This window comes from Schistocerca cancellata, chromosome 5 (assembly GCF_023864275.1).
Source record: "Schistocerca cancellata isolate TAMUIC-IGC-003103 chromosome 5, iqSchCanc2.1, whole genome shotgun sequence".
Lineage (NCBI taxonomy): Eukaryota > Metazoa > Arthropoda > Insecta > Orthoptera > Acrididae > Schistocerca > Schistocerca cancellata.
The window spans coordinates 610,650,004-610,671,077 of NC_064630.1; the positions used below are offsets into that span (position 1 = coordinate 610,650,004).

Below are 21,074 nucleotides of genomic sequence, written 5' to 3' on the forward strand. Positions count from 1 at the left end.
ACTCACTTCCTACTATTTTAAATGCTTTGAAGTAGTGAAGGCAGTGAAGATATATGTCCCAGTCCTCTTTCGATTCCATGCAGGGTGGACAAAGTGGAGATAGTAATGATTAGGATGGCACCATTAGCTGCTATTTTCTAACGCGAGGTGGCTACTCAAGTTGCCGACTTAGCATGTCCCATTTACTGGTAGTGCCATTCCTCTTGAGGCTCTGTCTGCTGGTAGTGCCATTCCTGTTGAGCTGCTAATTATTGTTGTAACATCATCATTTGAAGCTATTGTTGCTCTAACAGCTTTGCCAAAGCTGGGTTTATCTTGAAGTCCTTTTCTTGGTTATAGTAAATTTTTTGTTTCAACAAGTATTTACTGCACACTGACCACAGTCACATACAGAGCCCGGGGGGCAATCTACAGCAGAGTCCAGGGGTGGTACTCGCTCCTGCGTTAGACCCTTTGTCGCTAAGCAGCAAGATCGCTTCAACTCGTGGAAATAGATGGATCTGCATTGAATTTAAGTTTCCACCAAGGTATAATTCATAAGCATGTATAACAAAAACTACATTTTTGGAAATAGCCTTATTAATCCACACACATGTTTTCCTTTATTGCAAAGAAAATTACTTTTTATTAAGTTGATTCACATTCTTATAGCACAATACTGAACAACCTTTCTCCCATTAAAGTTTCACTGAAACTTTGACAGAGTTAACTAATACCATAAAAAACATGTTTTATAATATATTGTGATTGTGATTTGCAGTATGGCATGACCTCTGTTCAGTTGTCTGTACTAATTCAGCATCAGTGCATTTATACTTTAGTTTTGACAGGGGGACACATTTGTTTGAATATATACACAACAATATGAAAACCTAGACTGAATCTTTCACTCTGCAGCAGAGAGTGTAATGTTTTAAAACTTCCTGGCAGATTAAAACCATTTACTGGACCATAACTTCAACACAGAACCTTGTATTACATGGACAATGCCATTATTGACTAAACTATCTTGGCACAACTAACGATCTGCACCCACAGCTTCATTTATACCAGTACATTTCTCCTACTTCAAACATTGCAGAAGTTCTCCTACACACACTTCAGTACTAGCTCTCACAGAAGAACGGATATTGTGAAGAAATGGCATAGCTACAGCCTAGGCGTTGTTCCCAGAATCCATCTTCTCTCTACTGCGGCAGTGTGTGCCCTGTTCCAGAGTACTAAGTCTTTTCTTCTCATCCTGTCTGGTAAGTCACCCTGACCTGGGGTTCTGGGTGACTTTTCAAAACTCTACCCCTTTTCCTAAACCTCTAACCCTTCTGCTGGAAGGAGGATCCACTGGCTCCAAAAACTTGCACAAGTGAAAGCTTTTTGTGTGTGTGTGTGTGTGTGTGTGTGTGTGTGTGTGTGTGTGTGTGTGTGTGTGTGTGTGTGTGTGTGTGTGTTTTCCTACTGCCACTTGATTCAACATTTCATGTTGTTATGGTAGTTACTGCTGCGAGATGCAATTGACGATATTTGTGCAACAGGGTTCGAACTCGGACCCCGTCACTGTCACATGACTATAAAATCGATAGGTTCAGGAGGCTCATACTCAACAAAACACAAGATCTCTACGGCCCATGCAACCACCACCCAGGAGGACAGACATACTGTTGCTGGGTCATGCACCAACATACTGTCACTTCATGTCTTTTAAGCCAGTCAGTGGAATAGTTTGCAATAAGATAAGAATCCCGTGTCTGGAGTACCACAGACTGCTAGTGTGATGACCATTGTAGCAGCTTCCCATGACACACCAGCAGAGGCACAATGACAGTGGTGCACACAACAACCACCCTGGACACAGGAGTGGCACCACACTGTCTTTTCAGACCAGGTCTCAGTTTTGCGTATAGTGCCTTGATAAACGTAACTGCATGTGGAGCCTCTGAGGACAGAAAACATTTCTAAATTGCATTTTACATTATCAGATGGGCCTTGCACCTGGCATGGTGGTATGGGGTGCAATTGGGTACACAACACGATTGCTTACTGTTCACATAGTTCATAATTTGGACAGCAGGTGTTAAAGTTCTGCCATGTTAAGGCTGGTAGCAGCGTACCGTATTCGAGGTGTCCACAACATTATCTTTCAACAAGGTAATGAAAGGCTGCATGTTGCCCTGACCTATCTCAACATAGAGGGTGTATGACTGTTGCCCTGGTCAGCATATTTGTTGAGAGACTGGCACCTAATCATTTGCCAGTAGCTACAACTGCTAACTGTGGAACATAGTTGAAGCGGCATGGCATAATCTTACTGGTATCTATTATCCAAGTTCTGTTCGACTCAAGGCCTTTTTGAGTGAACCATTGTTGCTGCCAGAGGTGACAGCTCTGTGCAACAAAATTTTCACTCTGTGACCTCAAATCACATACAAATTTAATCATTTATTCTTCCTAGATGAGGAATGTGAATGAATGAATGACTCAGTGACACAATCAATCAATGAACAAAATCAGTTTATTTCATTTGAATATATATCATCAATGTGTAGTATTTTAAATTTTAGTGTTAGCTTTAACACCAAATATTTTCTTTTAAAGGTTGTATGGTTATTATCGGGAAGTGATAACAAGATTCATGTGTTTCGAGAGGACAGAGTAAACCACTGCTACAGTCAAGTTGAAGTAGATACCTATTTTCCTGAATTTTCAGACATTCCAAGTGTTGTAATGTGGATGGATATTCGGTATAATGAAGAACACACACAGTAAGTGAAAATGCTATCATAATATACTTGTTAACAACTGGGACTGCAACATCATGGTTGCCAGAATAGTAAGATGATGTTGTTGTGGTCTTCAGTCCTGAGACTGGTTTGATGCAGCTCTCCCTGCTACTCCATCCTGTGCAAGCTTCATCATCTCCCAGTACCTACTGCAACCTACATCCTTCTGAATCTGCTTAGTGTATTCATCTCTTGGTCTTCCTCTACGATGTTTACCCTCCACGCTGCCCTCCAATACTAAATTGGTGATCCCTTGATGCCTCAAAACATGTCCTACCAACCTATCCCTTCTTCTAGTCAAGTTGTGCCACAAACTTCTCTTCTCCCCAATCCTATTCAATACTTCCTCATTAGTTATGTGATCTACCCATCTAATCTTCAGCATTCTTCTTTAGCATCACATTTCAAAAGCTTCTATTCTCTTCTTGTCCAAACTATTTATCGTCCATGTTTCACTTCCATACATGGCTACACTCCATACAAATATTTTCAGAAACTACTTCCTGACATTTAAATCTATACTCGATGTTAACAAATTTTTCTTCTTCAGAAACGCTTTACTTGCCATTGCCAGTCTACATTTTATATCCTCTCTACTTCGACCATCATCAGTTATTTTGGTCCCCAAATAGCAAAACTCCTATACTATTTAAAGTGTCTCATTTCCTAATCTAATTCCTTCAGCATCACCCGACTTAATTCGACTACATTCTATTATCCTCGTTTTGCTTTTGTTGATGTTCATCTTCTACTCTCCTTTCAAGACACTATCCATTCCATTCAACTGCTCTTCCAAGTCCTTTGCTGTCTCAGACAGAATTACAATGTCATTGGCGAACCTCAAAGTTTTTATTTCTTCTCCATGGATTTTAATACCTACTCCGAATTTTTCTTTTGTTTCCTTCATTGCTTGCTCAATATACAGATTGAATAACATCGGGGAGAGACTACAACCCTGTCTCACTCCCTTCCCAACCACTGCTTCCCTTTCATGTCCCTCGACTCTTATAACTGCCATCTGGTTTCTGTACAAATTGTAAATAGCCTTTCGCGCCCTGTATTTTACCCCTGCCACCTTCAGAATTTGAAAGAGCGTATTCCAGTCAACATTGTCAAAAGCTTTCTCTAAGTCTACAAATGCTAGAAACGTAGATTTGCCTTTCCTTAATCTAGCTTCTAAGATAAGTTGTAGGGTCAGTATTGCCTCACGTGTTCCAACATTTCTACGGAATCCAAACTGATCTTCCCCGAGGTCGGCTTCTACCAGTTTTTCCATTCGTCTGTAAAGAATCCGCGTTATTATTTTGCAGCCGTGACATATTAAACTGATAGTTCGGTAATTTTCACATTTGTCAACACCTGCTTTCTTTGGGATTGGAATTATTATATTCTTCTTGAAGTCTGAGGGTATTTCATCTGTTTCATACATCTTGCTCACCAGATGGTAGAGTTTTCTCAGGACTGGCTCTCCCAAGGCTGTCAGTAGTTCTAATGTAAAGTTGTCTACTCCCGGGGCCTTGTTTTGACTCAGGTCTTTCAGTGCTCTGTCAGACTCTTCACGCAGTATTGTATCTCCCATTTCGTCTTCATCTAAATTCTTTTCCATTTCCGGAATAATGTCCTAAAGTATGTCGCCCTTGTATAGACCCTCTATATACTCCTTCCACCTTTCTGCTTTCCCTTCTTTGCTTAGAACTGGGTTTCCATCTGAGCTCTTGATATTCATACAAGTGGCTCTCTTTTCTCCAAAGGTCTCTTTAATTTTCCTGTAGGCGATATCTGTCTACCCCTAGTGAGATAAGCCTCTACATCCTTACATTTGTCCTCTAGCCATCCCTGCTTAGCCATTTTGCACTTTCTGTCGATATCATTTTTGTGACGTTTGTATTCCTTTTTGCCTGCTTCATTTACTGCATTTTTATATTTTCTCCTTTCATCAGTTAAATTCAGTATTTCTTCTGTCACCCAAGGATTTCTACTAGCCCTCATCTTTTTACCTACTTGATCCTCTGCTGCCTTCACCCTCTACTGTATTTCTTTCCCCCATTCCTGTCAAATGTTCCCTTATGCTCTCCGTGAAAGTCTGTACAACCTCTGGTTTAGTAAGTTTATCCAGGTCCCATCTCCTTACATTCCCACCTTTTTGCAGTTTCTTCAGTTTTAATCTACAGGTCATAACCAATAGAGTGTGATCAGAATCCACATCTGCCCCTGGAAATGTCTTACAATTTAAAACCTGGTTCCTAAATCTCTGTCTTAAATCCCTGTCTTAGTAAGATATCTTTGTGAAATATTACATACATATGAACTGGTCCGATAACAAGATGTGTTGGAAGTTTTCTTCTGCAATTGGGGTAAGGATACTGACATTCAGTTGAGTGACAACAGCAAACAAGTGTGTGATTTTTAATTATTTCAGTCACACAATACAATTATACTTTAGCAAAAAATAGCTGAGGTACTGCTTCGTTGTACTTACTGTTACATATTGGCAGAGGAGCCAACTAGTTTTCACAGATTAATTATATATAAAGTGTTTTGTTTAGTGTTGCTATATCTATTTTTAAATGTGAACTATAATTTATGTGTTCTACTTTTATGTTGTATTTTACTATGCAGCTTAATTAATATGCAGCAAAAATTTTTCATGTGTAACTGAACTGTGGGTATGTATGTGATGTTGACAGATGTGATTACAGTGTATCAGATTTAATAGCTAATAGCTTGTTTAAATTTTCTTATTATTCAGTATGAGCTACATACAACATCCAGTGAAGTTTTTAGTAATAGCAAAGCCAGTAACAGTGCGAATTGCATAGAAAGGAGTAAACTAGTATTTCCACATTAATAAGTTTGACACTAATATGGTATTGTAATGACATAGGAGAATGCCTACACTAGCCATTGTTCAGAGCTAGATATTGTTGAACCTAACATGCCATATTTTGGAATAGATGTACGAACATGTTGATTTCTCTGTCTCAGTACCTTTCTTGATGCTTGCATTCAAGTTGTCCTTGCCTTCATTCAATCACGAAGACACAGGAACAACAATATAATTTCAGAATGATTTTGCTTGTAAAGAATATTCAGTTTATATGCTTATGAAGTGTGAGACGTCACTTGCTCATGTTGGACTCTCCATCATATAACTTATACAAACACATACAAGTATTAGTAATGTTATTGTATGACATATGATGAGACCCATTGTGTGCCGCCATGACGTACTGTAGGAAAAAACAGCTAGAGCAGTTTTGAATATATTAGACTAATATTTCCACTTTGTCAAATACATTACCTTTGAGCATTAACATAGACCAGCATCAATTTCCAAAAGTTCAGATGATAATGAGCTTCCTCATTCTGTGAGAAATAAAGTAATAACTTTTCCTAATGCTTTTGCATCTAGTAAAATTTCCATCCAAGAACATTACTAATGAATATTCTCAGCAGACAACTGCCAGCTTATTATCATCTTGCGTGAATTCCTGTGCTGCTCAGTAGCATTGATTTTGGTGCTGTTAGTGGCCAGCTGCGGCTTTCAACTTTTTTATTTTTTCCCACTAATTCATCAGATACACTATCTATCTCATAATTAATAAATAACTTACAGTTTAATGTGTACTTCGAACCACAGTGCAGCTTAGCATTTGTTCAGATTAACAAATCTCTGTTGGAAGCAAAAGAAGTGATAAACAAGAGAAAAAACCCTCCTTGTGGGCTCCAATCTCTTCTAATTTTACACTAATGGACTTTTCACAAAATATACATAGAATGAAGCAATACATTGGTTGACTCTTCTAGGAATGTACCTTCACACAACTTTAACAGACTGTACCATGATGCAGCCACCTCTCTTGCAGCATCTGCCACTGGAATTGGCTGGGCATTTCCGTTACTCTTTCACACGCACTAAATGACCGTTTAGTGAAACATACTGCTCTTCTTTGGATCTTCTCCATTTCCTCTATCAGTTGTATCTGATACGGATTCCATACTGATGACTAATATTCAAATATTGATTGAATGAGTGTGTTGTAAGTTACTGACTTTGTTGATGGATAACATTTCCTGAGGATTCTTCCAATGAAACTCAGTCTGTTCCACTTCAAATCACTCCATATGCATACTCCTAGATATTTTATGAGAGTAACTGCTTCCAGTGATTGTTCTGCAATTTTGTTATTATACGTTAAAGGGTTTTTCTGGATATGTATTCGCTACACGTTACATTTGTTTATCTTGAGAGTCAGCTGCCATTCCTTGCTTCAGGTGTCAATCCTGTGCAGACCTTCCTGTATTTGACTACAATTTTCTAGCATTGCGACATCATATATATTTAACACTACATCATATATATTTAACACTACCCTGGGGCACACCCAAAGTTACTTCTGCATCTGAAGACTTCTGTCCCCTGTCATTTACATTTGTAGTTTGAAACGTACCCACTAAATTACACTCATTTTTACCATACAGTGTTAACACTAAATTCTCACTACTTCTAAGACATTCTCTGGCTATCATATGCAAATGAAGAAGATGAAGCCATTCACTAAGAGCTTTGTTCACTGCTTGTAGTAATAATTGTTTCTGCTTGTTGTTCCAGACGATTAACAGCATATGGTTGTGAATGTGGTTACATGAAGTTATCAGTTGTTGATCCACAAAAGAGAGAAGTTATAACTAGTTGGAGTGCTCGTTTTGCAGGATCAGTGTCTTCTGTCCGTATGTTTGATAGATATTCAAGTGTTCAGTGTCCATCATTTCTTGGAAAAGAGGAGGAAAAACTTTCAGAAGATTCACAAGTTAATCTGCTTGTAACTAGCACTTTGCAGCCTTCTGTTGTATATATGTAAGTATTTGCTAAATTATACATATTTCTCATTTTCTTCTTATAAAATGTGTACATTGAAGATGTAAAGAAATGGGCTTCAGATGCAGTCCCTGTAGCATGTTAAGTGGCATTTCCAGTATATGTTCTGTGTATGGTATTGTCAGTAACATTAGCAACAGGGAAGATGTTAGAAGTGAGTGCTTACATTCTTATATCTTCTTGGGACTAACTTATCTTTACATTTGTTCATTTGAGTGTGTCTTGTAATGAGGTGTTTGTTCCAAAAGGAAGCTCCCTCCATTGATATGATAGATTTGTATAATGTAATGCTGGAAAGAAGTACAAATGCTGTTTTACTTACTAGTGTAATTATGATAAAAAAGTGTAATGTTACTGATTGATGTTACTGACAACACCATTGTTGATAACAAGGTAGGACAGAAGCAGATGTGAAATTGCCATGGCAGACACACAGGTCGCTGCAGAACTGTGACAGAGAGAAGAGACTCATCCAATTACTGTAATGTATAAATAACCCACGTTAAACCTATGAATAAGTAATTGGCAACGAGATGTGAACAGGATTAAACAGAAAGATGACTTTACTAAAACTTTACTCATAAAATGGCTCTATGTGTTAGGTACTGGACTATCTAGCCATCCTGTTTAAAGATGTTTGTGATGTTTTTAAAATTGTTATTATTATTACTGTTATTATTATTATTATTATTTATTATTATTATTAATTCACATGTTACAGGCCTCTATCAGACCAAGCGAAGCATTTATGACTACTAGTTCTTCCTGTTCTCTTTCATTAAAGCTCTCTTCCTTTCTTCGGTCCACTTTGGTCTTTAGGCTTGAAGTGCTGTTTTCTCTGACATTACTTCCCACTTGTGTCTATAGATACTTTTGTCTGTGATGTTCGCTGAATCTACTTGTGCTTTTTCCAAATCAATTTTGACTTGTGCCATTGAAGGGGTATTGGTTTTGAGCCTCTGTATGTATCAGAGTATTTGCGTTACACATAGTTTACTATTTTACATACTTCTGTTAGGAAGTGAGCAACGACTAGTTTAGGCCCATGTTTATTTTTTCATTTCTTTACTTGTTTTTCTGTTCACAAGAGCTAGAGTCACACACAGTTGACTTTGTAGCGTATTTTAACATTACCATATGTATCACTGTTGACTGAGACAGTTTGAACCAATGACCACTAACTAACAGCAATGCAGCAGATCCATAGGCATCAGCACTAACATCTCTGGTAGCAGCCATAGGTTAAAGTTTTTTCTGCAGTTTTTTTTATTTGGAAATAAGTAGAGACTAGTGTTTGATTTCATTTTTTTTACTTCTTTTTATCTTTGCAAGAGCTAGGATCATGAATAGAGACAGCTGGGAGCTATGGCTGTTCCAGGATCTTAATGGGGAGTAGACTACTCTCTGTGAACTGCTGGGAACTGCATTGGCATTTGGCTTTATGTGGCCACTGTGAACTGTATGGATCATGGAGAGGTAGGGTGGTCCCTTGTTGTCACAATTGTGGGTCCCTTGTTGTCACAATTGTGCTGAGAACTTATCAGTAAATCATGTTGCTGATGCCATCTACAAAGAACGCATGACAGTGGCTAGCAAATTGTGCCCAGACGTGGAGCTGTTTTATGGGGAAGGTAGTGTGTGGCAAGCAGTCAAAAACTTGGATTCATACTTATAATGAATAGGTTTGAGCATTTTTTATACTGATGATGATGAGATAGAGCCAGTGAAACTTACCTCTCATGTGTGAGCAGCATTCTCTCCTCTGTCAAGATCCAGGCAGCTACAAAAGGGAAAATGAGTGAATATTATGGTTTAATTCCTCATTGACAATGTGGTCATTAAAAATGAAACAAAAGATAAGACAGCAGCTGTTAGGTGTAAGCAGACTAAATATTTGACATATGATGGTCCCACTTAGTGAAACAGCATCACATGATGAGAACAAGTTACCTGTGCCCTCATTGTGTATCCTAGGAGGAGCTGTTTTCCAGGTGGAAGTTGCCATCCTGGGGGCAATCGATAGACCAGTTGCATTCAGCTGCAGTTCTTAACAAATGTTGGGACCAAAATTGTCTGTTGCCTGGAATCTAAAACTATTTGACTATAATAATAGTAGTAGGTGGTGACTGATTTGTCTGTACTGATTGTGGAAACCGTGCACATATTATTGCCAGTAAGGACAAATAGCCTTGTGAAGTAATACTGAATATTTCGTCAGACAACTGCCTGAAACAACTATTCCAATAGCTTGCATGCTGAAGAACTATTTTAGACCTCATGGACATATACAGAACTGGTCTTTTTGAGATTGTCACCAATGAGAGAGATATTAGTGATCCTGATGCTATGACAGAAATGGTGATTACCAAAGGCTAAAAGATAATAAAGAAAGCTAGGGAAGTATTTGTGTGTGGTTGAACTGAAGGGCAGTTGCTAACAACCTACTTAAAAGTTGAAATGAGAGCATTTAGTTCAAATCCACCAAACACAGAACAGCTATGGTTGCAACTCAAACACATCAACAACCACTATCTAGATAAAGATGCAGAGAACCACCTAGATTTGATGATACCATTTGGAGACAGCTGCAGTCTCGTAACAAAAGAAATGCAACAAAACTAAAGAAAACGTAATGGCAATTTGTGCATGCCTAAGGAGGACTATCATGAAGCCTACAATGATTTCCATAGTCAGACACTGGCCAAAAATCTATCAGAAAACCCAAGAAAGTTCTGACCATATTTAAAGTGAATGAAGTTATTGCAGCCTTCCATCCGATCTCTCCTGCATAAGTCTGATGTTGAAACTAGAGGCAGCCGTTTCTCACATGAGGAGACTATTGTATTTATGTTTTCTTGCCGTACACACACTAACTAATGAGAGATTTTAAAATATGTTTCCTTAATGTTGAAAAACAATTATGCTTACATACAGCAAACAAGAGACTAAACCATAATGAAATTCCTTATAAATTTTAGGTTGGACATGCTGTAACGTCTTCCCTCTTATTTAAATGAATGGCTGTCTTGTAGTGATCAGTCTCATGTAACTGGAAGAAAGTGGAAGTCACTTCAATTTACAGAAGTCGTAAAAGAGTCACAGACCAATATTGATAATGGCCATCAGTTGCAGAATCCTAGAACATATTTTAAGGTCAAACATTATGACAGTGAAAAAATCACTCCTATGAAACATAGCTTGCTTTATTCACACATCAGTCTTTGTGAATGAAGAAGCAGGTGAAGAGGTAGACCCATTCTTCTTAGTTTTCCGTAAGTCATTTGACACTAGGATATCATCACCTAGTAATCAAGATACAATTTGTATATTCTCACAGATATATGACTAATTCAAATATTTTTTTGCTGATAGAACTATTTCATTATACTACATGTAAATGTTGAACAGACACAAAACTAATAGTTAATGTGCCTCAGGGATGTGTAATAAGCCTGCTAATAAACTGATGGAAAAAAAAATCTCAACACCAACAGAGAGCTGTGCGACATAAAGAAAAGTTGGTAGGTATTTTCCAACATCTGAAACATGATGTTTATGCAAATTTGCACCAGTTGCATAAGAGTGGCACTAGTAGCGCCACTATGAGGATACAGATCAGGTTTATCTTAATACATGTTGTAACAGTCGTGAGCATTAGTTACCTTTGAGATTGGACTGGACATGGTGATACGATGTTAGTCATGAATGGCTTTAGGGCGACGGAGACACCATTATCAACACCTCACTTGAGTTTGGACAAGTTCATGTAATAGCGCTATGAGAAGATGGATGTTCCTCCTGTGATACTGCAGAGAGATGTGGCAGGAATGCAGCCACTGTACGTGATTGCTGGCAGTGATGGTCACAAGAATGTGCAGTCACAAGAAGACCAGGTTCTGGACAGCCATGTGGCACAACCAGGGTGGCAGACTATCATGTTCAGTATATGGCTTGGCTCATTGTGCTGCATGTGCTGTAGCAGTTTGAGGAGGAGTTGGCACAAGAGTGACACAGGAAACTGATACAAATTGATTATTTCAAGGACAACTGCAAGCCAGACACCCTGTAGCATGCATTCCAGTGACCCCAAATCACGCCGATTTGCAGCTTCTGTGGGGCCAAGTGAGAACTCATTGGAAGGCAGGGCAGTGGTCTGTTGTATTTTCTGATGAAAGGTGGATCTGCTAGTGGTGGCCATGTAATGGTTAGGAGCAGGACAGTTGAGGGCCTGCAACCAGCCTGTCTGCTTGCTAGACACACTGGAGCTAGACGTGGAGTTATGGTCTCTTGTGCAGTTATCCCACGCATTCGACTGCAAACTTGTATATCAGTCTGATGATTCAACTTGTTGTGATGCCATTCATGACCAGCATTCCAAGGGGTGTTTTCCAACAGGATAACTTTCACCCACATACTCCTATTATAACCCAACATGTTCTACGGAGTGTCAACATGTTGCCTTGTGCCACTCAGTCACCAGATCTGTCTTCAGTCGAGTACATATTGGACATCATTGGATGACAATTCCAGTATTGTCCACAACCAGTATTAGCCGTCCTTGTATTGACTAAGGAAGTGCAACAGATATAGAACTCCATCCTACGAACTTGTACAACACCATTCATACATATTTGCATGCTTGCATTCAACATTCTGTGGGTTAAACCTGTTATTAATGTACCAGAATTTCACATTTGCAATGGCTTATCTCGCGCTTACATTAACGTATGATCTTGCAATGTTTATCACTTAAATATGTTACCTAGATGAATGTATTCCCAAAATTTCTTTACTCTGCATTAATTATTTTTTTGTGTCTTGATTTCCAAAAAGCATTTGATTCAGTACCACGTCTACACTTATTGTAAAAAGTACTGTCACATGGGGTATCAAGTGAAATTTGTGACTGAATTGAGAACTTTTTGGTAGGGAGGACGCAGCATATTATCTTGGATGGAGAGTCATTGTCAGATGTAGAAGTAACTTTGAGTGTACACCAGGGAAGTGTGTTGAGCCCCTTATTGTTCAAGTTATATATTAATGACCTTGCAGACAATATTAGTAGTAACATCAGGCTTCTTGCAGATGATGCACTTATCAATAATGAAGTGCTATCTGAAAGAAGCTGTATAAATCATTTAGATCTTGATAAGATTTCAAAGTGGTGCAAAGACTGGCAACTTGCTTTAAATGTTCAGAAATGTAAAATTGTGCACTTCACAAAACAAAACAAAAATATCATCCCACGACTATAAAGTCAGTGAGTCACTGTTCGAATTGGCCAACTCATATCTGGCGTAACACTTTGTAGGGATATAAAATGGAATGATCACTGAGGCTCAGTCGTGAGAAAAGCAGGAGGTAGACCTTGGTTTATTGATATAATGCTGGGGAAGTGCAATCAGTGTACTAAGGAGATTGCTTACAAATCACTTGTGTGGCCCATTCCAGAATATTACTCAAGTGTGTGGGATCCATACCAAATAGGATATGGAATGTATACAAAGGAGGACAGCATGGATGGTCACAGGTTTGTTTAATCTGTGGGAGAGTGTCTTAGAAACACTGAAGGAACTGAACTGGAAGAGACTTGAATATAGATGTTAACTATCCCAAGAAAGTTCATTAATAAAGTTTCAAGAACCGGCTTTAAATGATGTCTCTAGGAATATACTACAATCCGCTACACATCGCTTACAAAGGGATCTTGAGGATAAGATTAGAACAATTGCTGTGTGCACAGATGCATTCAATCATTCTTTCCATGCTCAATAAATGAATAGAACTGGAAGAAACCCTAATAACTGATACAGTGAGATGTACCCTCTACCGGGCACCTCATGCTGATTTGCAGAGTATAGATGTAGGTGTTGGTGTAGGTGTAGGTGTAAGTAACACACCAAAAGAAAATATCACTCGTATAAATTTATTTTCCTTATTGTTGAACAAATATGTACTGCTGTGTTGAAGTGGAAGAACTTTATATAGATAACAATTCAACTTTGGATAAACACATTGGTTGAGCCATACACACTAAATCCAATGTATTATAAATGTCCTATTTGAAATAAACAAGCTGTAGCAAAGCAGCCCACAAATCACAAACGTATGGCCTTAAGAATTGTTGTAGTGTTCTGACTGGGTCAGATGACTTGATTAATGATGATTCTATATGTTTTTTTCTTAACATCTTAATTTCTTCGACCATTGCCTATGATGTGGTGATAAAAGAATTAGTCACTTCATTGTTAGCTTCTGGCTGGAAGGAAATGCAACATGGCAAGTTCTACTTTTATTGAATAATTATGCAGATACTTTTTATACAGGGTGTATCAAAAAGAATCATCCAATTTGGCATTTCTATAGTTCTGAAACTAATAAACATATGCAATGAATTTTGTTTTTTGATGAACAAGAAACTAAAAAAAATTTTTTTTTTTTTTTTTTCATACCGTTTCTTAGGTGTTCATTATGCCCCCCCCCCCCTTTTAGATCCACAGTATATGTTAATGCAGTATTCAAATTGTTCCCATAGAGGATTTTGGATCACAGCTTCCACAGCTGCTGTTATACGATGTCTCAGTTCATTCATTGTTGTTGGTAAAAGAGGTGCATAAACATAGTCTTTTATAAGCCCCAACAACAAATCATCACATACAGTCAGGTCCGGTGACCATGGAGGCCAGTGATGTAAGACTGAATTGTTTGGTCCAGTGCGACCGATCCATCATTCAGTATTCTTTGATTAAAAATTCTTGCACTTCCAGATTCCAGTTTGGTGGTGCTCCATCCTGTTGGTAAATGAAGTTGTTTGAATCAGTCTCCAACTCTGGGAAAAGAAAGTTCTCAAGCATATTGAGATATGTGCTTCCTGTAACAGTGTTCTCGGCAAAGAAAAATGGACCATACACCTTTTCCCTTGAATCTGTGAAAACTGATTACATTTTTGAGAGTCCCTCTCATATTGTACAACTTCAAATGATTGTTCTGTACCCCATATTCTCGCATTATGACAGTTCACCTTTCCATTTAAATGGAATGTTGTCTCGTCACAAAACACTAAGCGTGTAATAAAACTATCATCCTCCATCTTGCCAAGAACAAAATTACAGAATTCAACATGTTCTTGTTTGTCACCTTCACGAAGAGCTTGCAGTAGCTGAATTTCATATGGTTTCATGTGTAAACATCGATGCAACACACACCAAACGCACATTGGGGCAGGTTGAGCTGTCAAGTTGCACAGCGAATGGATTTCTGTGGATTCCTTGTGAAACTATGGTAAATGAGTTCCATGTCTGAGTCAGGCACTCGGGGATTACCGGTGATGTGCCTTTACACAAACAACCTGTTTCTCGGAACTGTTCATGCCGTCATCTAATGCTCTTTACTGTCGGAGGATCCATGCCATACCTAGTACAAGCAGTTATTACTGACCCCACTGTGCAAAAGGTAGAACACAAAACGCTTTCTGTTGTCCCGACACCATTTTTACTAGAACTGAAATGGGTGCACACTGTGGCTATCTTGTGGGAACCAGTACGTCTTTCACGCACATATCTCAAATAACATAATGGTTATGATTTTTTTTTTAATTGGATGATTCTTTTTGATACACCCTGTCATCTGCATATTGTCCGCAGATATGTACATTATCCTTTAGATAACATAAAATCAGAAAGCTCAATGTGAAAACCATACATATAAGTTTACACAAGGCTCAATGGAATCAGAATGACATTTCATTAACAGTTCATTTGCCTGAGTTCAATCATCAAAAAAATGGTTCAAATGGCTCTGAGCACTATGGGACTTAACTTCTGAGGTCATCAGTCCCCTAGAACTTAGAACTACTTAAACCTAACTAACCTAAGGACATCACACACATCCATGCCCGACGCAGGATTCGAACCTGCGAGCGTAGCGGTCGCACAGTTACAGACTGAAGCGCCTAGAACCGCTCAGCCACACCGGCCGGCAGTTCAATCACAACCATTGACTGGATTATATATTTTCTCCAAGGATGTCATGCTTCTCCAGTGTAGGCCAGCACTGCTTGGAGCTTGTATATTCGCATCCTTGCATGTACTTCCTCTTATAGAGTTACTGTGACACTATCCTGTCTTAGAGACCAGCACTGTCCTTGGCATAGTTCTCCACATGCAAATAAAATAACAAATCCTCAGAATAGTTGTGCTCTCCTCTATGACAGGATTCATTTGTGAGTATCATTTGTTGTTGAGAATATGTAGATATGTACATCACTCATCTAAAGTGGAATGTTACACCATGTACCCAACACTTAAATGAGTAATCTCATGATAAATACAGGTACTTTGCTTAATTCATATGCCAGACATCTGCCAGTTAGCAATGGTCTTTATAATATCAACAAATTCCTAGTAAAGCTGTCTACTTACTACTGTTTTACAAATTAATAACATTTATTATGTGAGTATAGCAATATGCTTTTCATTGTTCACTAATGGATGTTTTATCATGATTAACAATACAGTAATAATCATGTGCCATTTGAAATTGAAGGAATGTGCCTTTATCTTTGCACATAATGTGGTAAATATTCAAACCTTAGTGCTGTATCTACCCTAGCATATTTATTTTAATATGCCTGTACTTTTTCACCCAATACTGCCTCATCTTCACAATATTTTCCACCTAATGACACTGCGGTAAAGTTGTAATAATGTCCTTTCAATGCATAATTACAAGAAAAAATGTTTAAAATGTGCAGTTTTTGCAAGAACTCAAGAGATTCTGGCAGCATTATTCTTACATTATAGTTTTGCTGCTGTGTCACAGTAACAGTATACATGAACTCACATTCTGAGTACTTATAACTCTTAAATTTTTGTACAGTATGTACATCATAATTATTGTGTCTCTCAAAACTCCATTATTGCAACCATACAAACTCAGGAACGTTTTACATCTTCAATTGTTTCCTGTTTAATTACATACCTCAAGCTTCCACGACTCGGGCAAGTTTCTGTCTGTATAATATTAGAGTAGGTCTCAAAATATTAACTAATTCATCTCTGTAAAAATTATCATTTGCACCTCTTTTCTCCCTTCTTGTGTCCCTTATATATTATTCGTCCCTTTCCTCGGCACTGGTGTAGTTGTTCCTTCCTGAGTACATCTTCGAGGGCACAGCATCCATTTTAAAATTCATACCTCCTTCTTCTTATATACCGTATTTACTCGAATCTAAGCCGCACTTTTTTTCCGGTTTTCGTAATCCAAAAAACCGCCTGCGGCTTAGAATCGAGTGCAAAGCAAGCGGAAGTTATGAAAAATGTTGGTACGTGCCGCCACAACTAACTTCTGCTGTCGAATATCTGTAGCGCTATGCAGGTATGCTTTGTAGGCACAAAGATAATTACTGGCGCCAAAACCTCTGCGTCAGTAAATAATTTTTTTAAAAAAAGTGGAAGACGAGGCTTTTTTTCTCCGCCGCGAGTTTCGACCACTGCATTTTCATACAACGAAGTAAAGACAAATTCCGTATTGTTTATCTTCGAATGTAGCACAATTTCAGTGTACTACGAAAATCTGACTGGCAAGACTGTTTGGGATTTTTGTCAATATGGCCAACTTTACGATCTGAATTTTTTCCTATCTGTGAGAAGAGATGGTTGCTAATAGGAACCTGATGAAATTTGAATCACATACAGTATTCTCTTCACCATAAGAATAATACGAATATAAACATTTTGCCATGTATTCTTTCGTGTTTGCTGCTATCTCATTTAAATCCTGTCTGCCTAATAAACCACGAAACTAGAGTGAGACAACAGCAAACGCGGAAGAATATACGTATCGTCTCATGTTTATATTCGTATTATTCTTATCCCTAATAGTGATACAGCCAGAAATGAAGCACGGCAAGTGACTTATATTTTTAAATCTAAGATGACTCTAATTTCTGTGCAGAATTTGATGTAATGAAGAAGCGGCCGCAAAGATTTTCAAACGGAGAAAAATTTTCGCCTAACTCTCGTTCAGAACATGTTCTATCATACGCAGTCTATTATTTGATTCTTGTTGATCATTATCAAAGAAAGCAGCAGTGTAAGTAACAACAAATAGCAGTCTTGTCATTGTTTCGCTTATGAGACGATTCCTCTCTCTTCTTTTTATTGTACGCGGCGGCAGCACGCACAAAAGCAAGCCATGCCGCGAGCCGCGACAGGCTGTAAACACGCAGTCAGAATGCGACAAACAATGCATGACACAGTGCAGTAATGCATTTTCAGCTTAAGAGTGACGCAAACACCTATAACAAAGAAAACGGCATTTATCAGATCAAAGCAAAATAAGCAATCGATTCAAACCAGACGAAGCACGTGAAAAAGGAAGGGTACCCGTATAAATACAGACGGAGCGCCTGACGCATAGCAATGGCTACGTTGTAAAGCTTAACTGCTAAGCTTACGACTGGAACCAAACTACTGTAACTGTATCGTCATTCATTCGACCTAAATTGTGTCTCATATTACAATGGACCAACTTTGTTTCGATTTGGAGGTGCGGCCTAAAACTTTTCTCTCCCCTTGAATTTCGAGTCTCAAATTTCAGGTGCGGCTTAGATTCGGGAAATTTTTTTTTCCTTTATTTCGAGTCAAATTTTTCAGGTGCGGCTTAGATTCGAGTGCGGCTTAGATTCGAGTAAATACGGTAACTAATGCATTGACACATCCACACTCCTACTTTTCAAATAAGCACAACTGGTTGTGTATAGTTTTACTTCATATCCATCTTCTCAGTTCCCATCTAGACCACTTTAGCTAGCAATCCTTGTTACATGTGTGTTAACAATGGAAATTCCTGATGGAATAATGTGAAAGAAACCTGTAGCTGGCTGGTGTGTGGTGCATAGAAACACACAACAGCAAGCAAACTGTTTATACTAGCTTCGAGCTTTTGCATTTCCTCTATTGGAGGTGCGCACGCGCGCCCACACACACACACACACACACACACACACACACACACACACACACACACACACACACAGTACTTCCGCTAGAGAAACAGCAACACCTCAAAGTAGTATGAATAGTTTTCTGTTGTGTGTTTCTAAATGCCACCCATCAGTCACCTGTAGGTGAGTGGTGCCTCCATCTTTGTATGTAAGTCAATGTTAATTACATTACATTACCACTTGTTCCATAGATCATGAATATGACATTTCGTCATGATGTGGAATGTATCAGTTTAACTGTACCTAACTTCAGTGATTTCATTTTTATATATCACACGGGCATACAGTTGTAACACTTGAATAAGACTTCCCCAATACACAACAGTCACAAACATCTTCTTAGAAAGATTCTGCTAAAAACCAAATCAGTCTTCACGTAACACACACAACAAATGTTTTAAAAACAAGTTTTGGCTTAAATACAATCCACTATACTCTGTCATGCAGCATGTAGAGTCATAAGGTAGACTGCACTTTGCCAGCACAACTTGATGACATCATCGTTTTGTAGAGCATCTGATGCTTGCCATGCCAGCTGCTGTGAAATTAGTGATTGTACATCGAAAATAGTTACCACCTCTAAAAGCTGCCACCAACCATTCTTCCAACTCGCTGTTTCGTAATCTTCCATATTATATATAATATCATCAGTTTTAACAGTATTTCCTCAGTAACATACTCATTCCACAATCTGTGCAAGCCTTGAACTTGGAATACTGCAGCAAACTGCGTGAAAGATTTTATGATGGCAGTTTAATTTCAAACTGTACCGTCTGCAGCTAATGCAACAATTAAAACTGAAAGATTATAGCTAGCGCTTTCATTTTCATCACAATCCAGGAAGCACTTGAGGATGAACTTTTAGCCTCCAAAGTGATACTCAGCAACAACAAAAAACTTCCATTTATCTGGGAAGGTTAATTAGTGCAATTTAAGAGTGTGGTCCATTGAAAATCCTCATGAAATTATGGTACAGGAACAAGATTTACTGAAGGATAATGTTTTCTGTGCCATCTCACAGATGAAGTCATAAGGGCCATTTTCCTTTTTTTGAGAAGAAAGTGACAGGTACCTCTTACTTTGATATGCTGCAGTTGTGGTCATTTCCACAATGACTGCTGATTCCGAGGATTTCATCTTCCAACAAGATGGGGCACATACTCATTGGAGCATTGATGTCTGTCACTACTTAAACAACAAACTTCCATGACAGATTAAAACTGTGTGCCCGACCGAGACTCGAACTCAAGACCTTTGCCTTTCGCGGGCAAGTGCTCTACCAACTGAGCTACCGAAGCACGACTCACGCCCGGTACTCACAGCTTTACTTCTGCCAGTACCTCATCTCCTACCTTCCAAACTTTACAGAAGCTCTCCTGCAGGAGAGCACTTGCCCGCGAAAGGCAAAGGTCTTGAGTTCGAGTCTCGGTCGGGCACACAGTTTTAATCTGCCAGGAAGTTTCATATCAGTGCACACTCCGCTGCAGAGTGAAAATCTCATTCTGGAACAAACTTCCACATTGCTTGATTGGGTGTAGTGGTGAAGATGATGTGGCTCTTTTCCGTTGGACCTCCAGGTCACCTGACCACAAAACCTTGTTTGAATTTTTCCTTTGGGAGTACATTAAGGATTGTGTTTACAGCCCCCTCTCTGCCAAGAAAACTGGAACAGTTCAGACAATGCATCAGTGCTATGGTGATGACCACAGACAGGATTTTGCTATATAAAATGTGGAATGAACTTGGCTACAACTTGGGTGTTTGTCGTATGACCAATGGGACACTCGTAGAACATTTGTGGAGAGCAAAATGCAAACTTCATGAGTTTACAGTTTTGTTCATGCATTAATCATATTTGTACATGTAACACTTTGGAAAATTAGAGCTCTGAAAATGAATGGATCATTTATAGGAGCCCTGTATTAACTCCTTGCAGGTTCAGTGTCAGCTTCAATGTTCTTTGGCACAGTCACTGCTGACATAGTGTTCCTGTTGCTTAAAACATAAATTTATCAATAAAGACTTGGTATGGATTTTCTTAACCTCTTACTTGTTCAATAATTGCTTCGGTTGCAGCGATAAAAGACTTTGTCTCCTCCTCATCAGCTTTTTGCTAGAAGGAAATCTAATACTGCAACTTCTGCTTTTCTTGAATAGTTATGTAGACATCTTTTGTATATACAAGAGTATGAGCACAGATTTTTAAATAGCGACTGAGTATAGTGTACTGTGTACTGAACAGTGTTACGTCAGTACATACTTAATTTATAACTGTTATGAGTAGTATGTTTTAGGTTGATTAGTACGTCTAAGCTCATGTGGCAAGAGCTTGCAATTAATGCTTATTTTCCCCTGGGCAGCAGGTCAGATGTTAAAGTGTGGACGCATAGATGCAAAATGGCTAGTCTGTACTGAC

At 38.6% G+C, this 21,074-nt stretch overlaps 1 protein-coding gene across 1 annotated transcript in view; it reads left to right on the forward strand.

The window, feature by feature from the left end:
• Positions 1-21,074, forward strand: part of LOC126188914 (KICSTOR complex protein kaptin-like) — a 124,057-nt gene that overhangs the window by 80,304 nt on the left and 22,679 nt on the right. The window contains exons 4-5 of the mRNA XM_049930623.1: positions 2,590-2,756; positions 7,387-7,632. Coding sequence (XP_049786580.1) covers positions 2,590-2,756; positions 7,387-7,632 — 413 coding nt within the window. The remainder of the gene's footprint in view (positions 1-2,589; positions 2,757-7,386; positions 7,633-21,074) is intronic.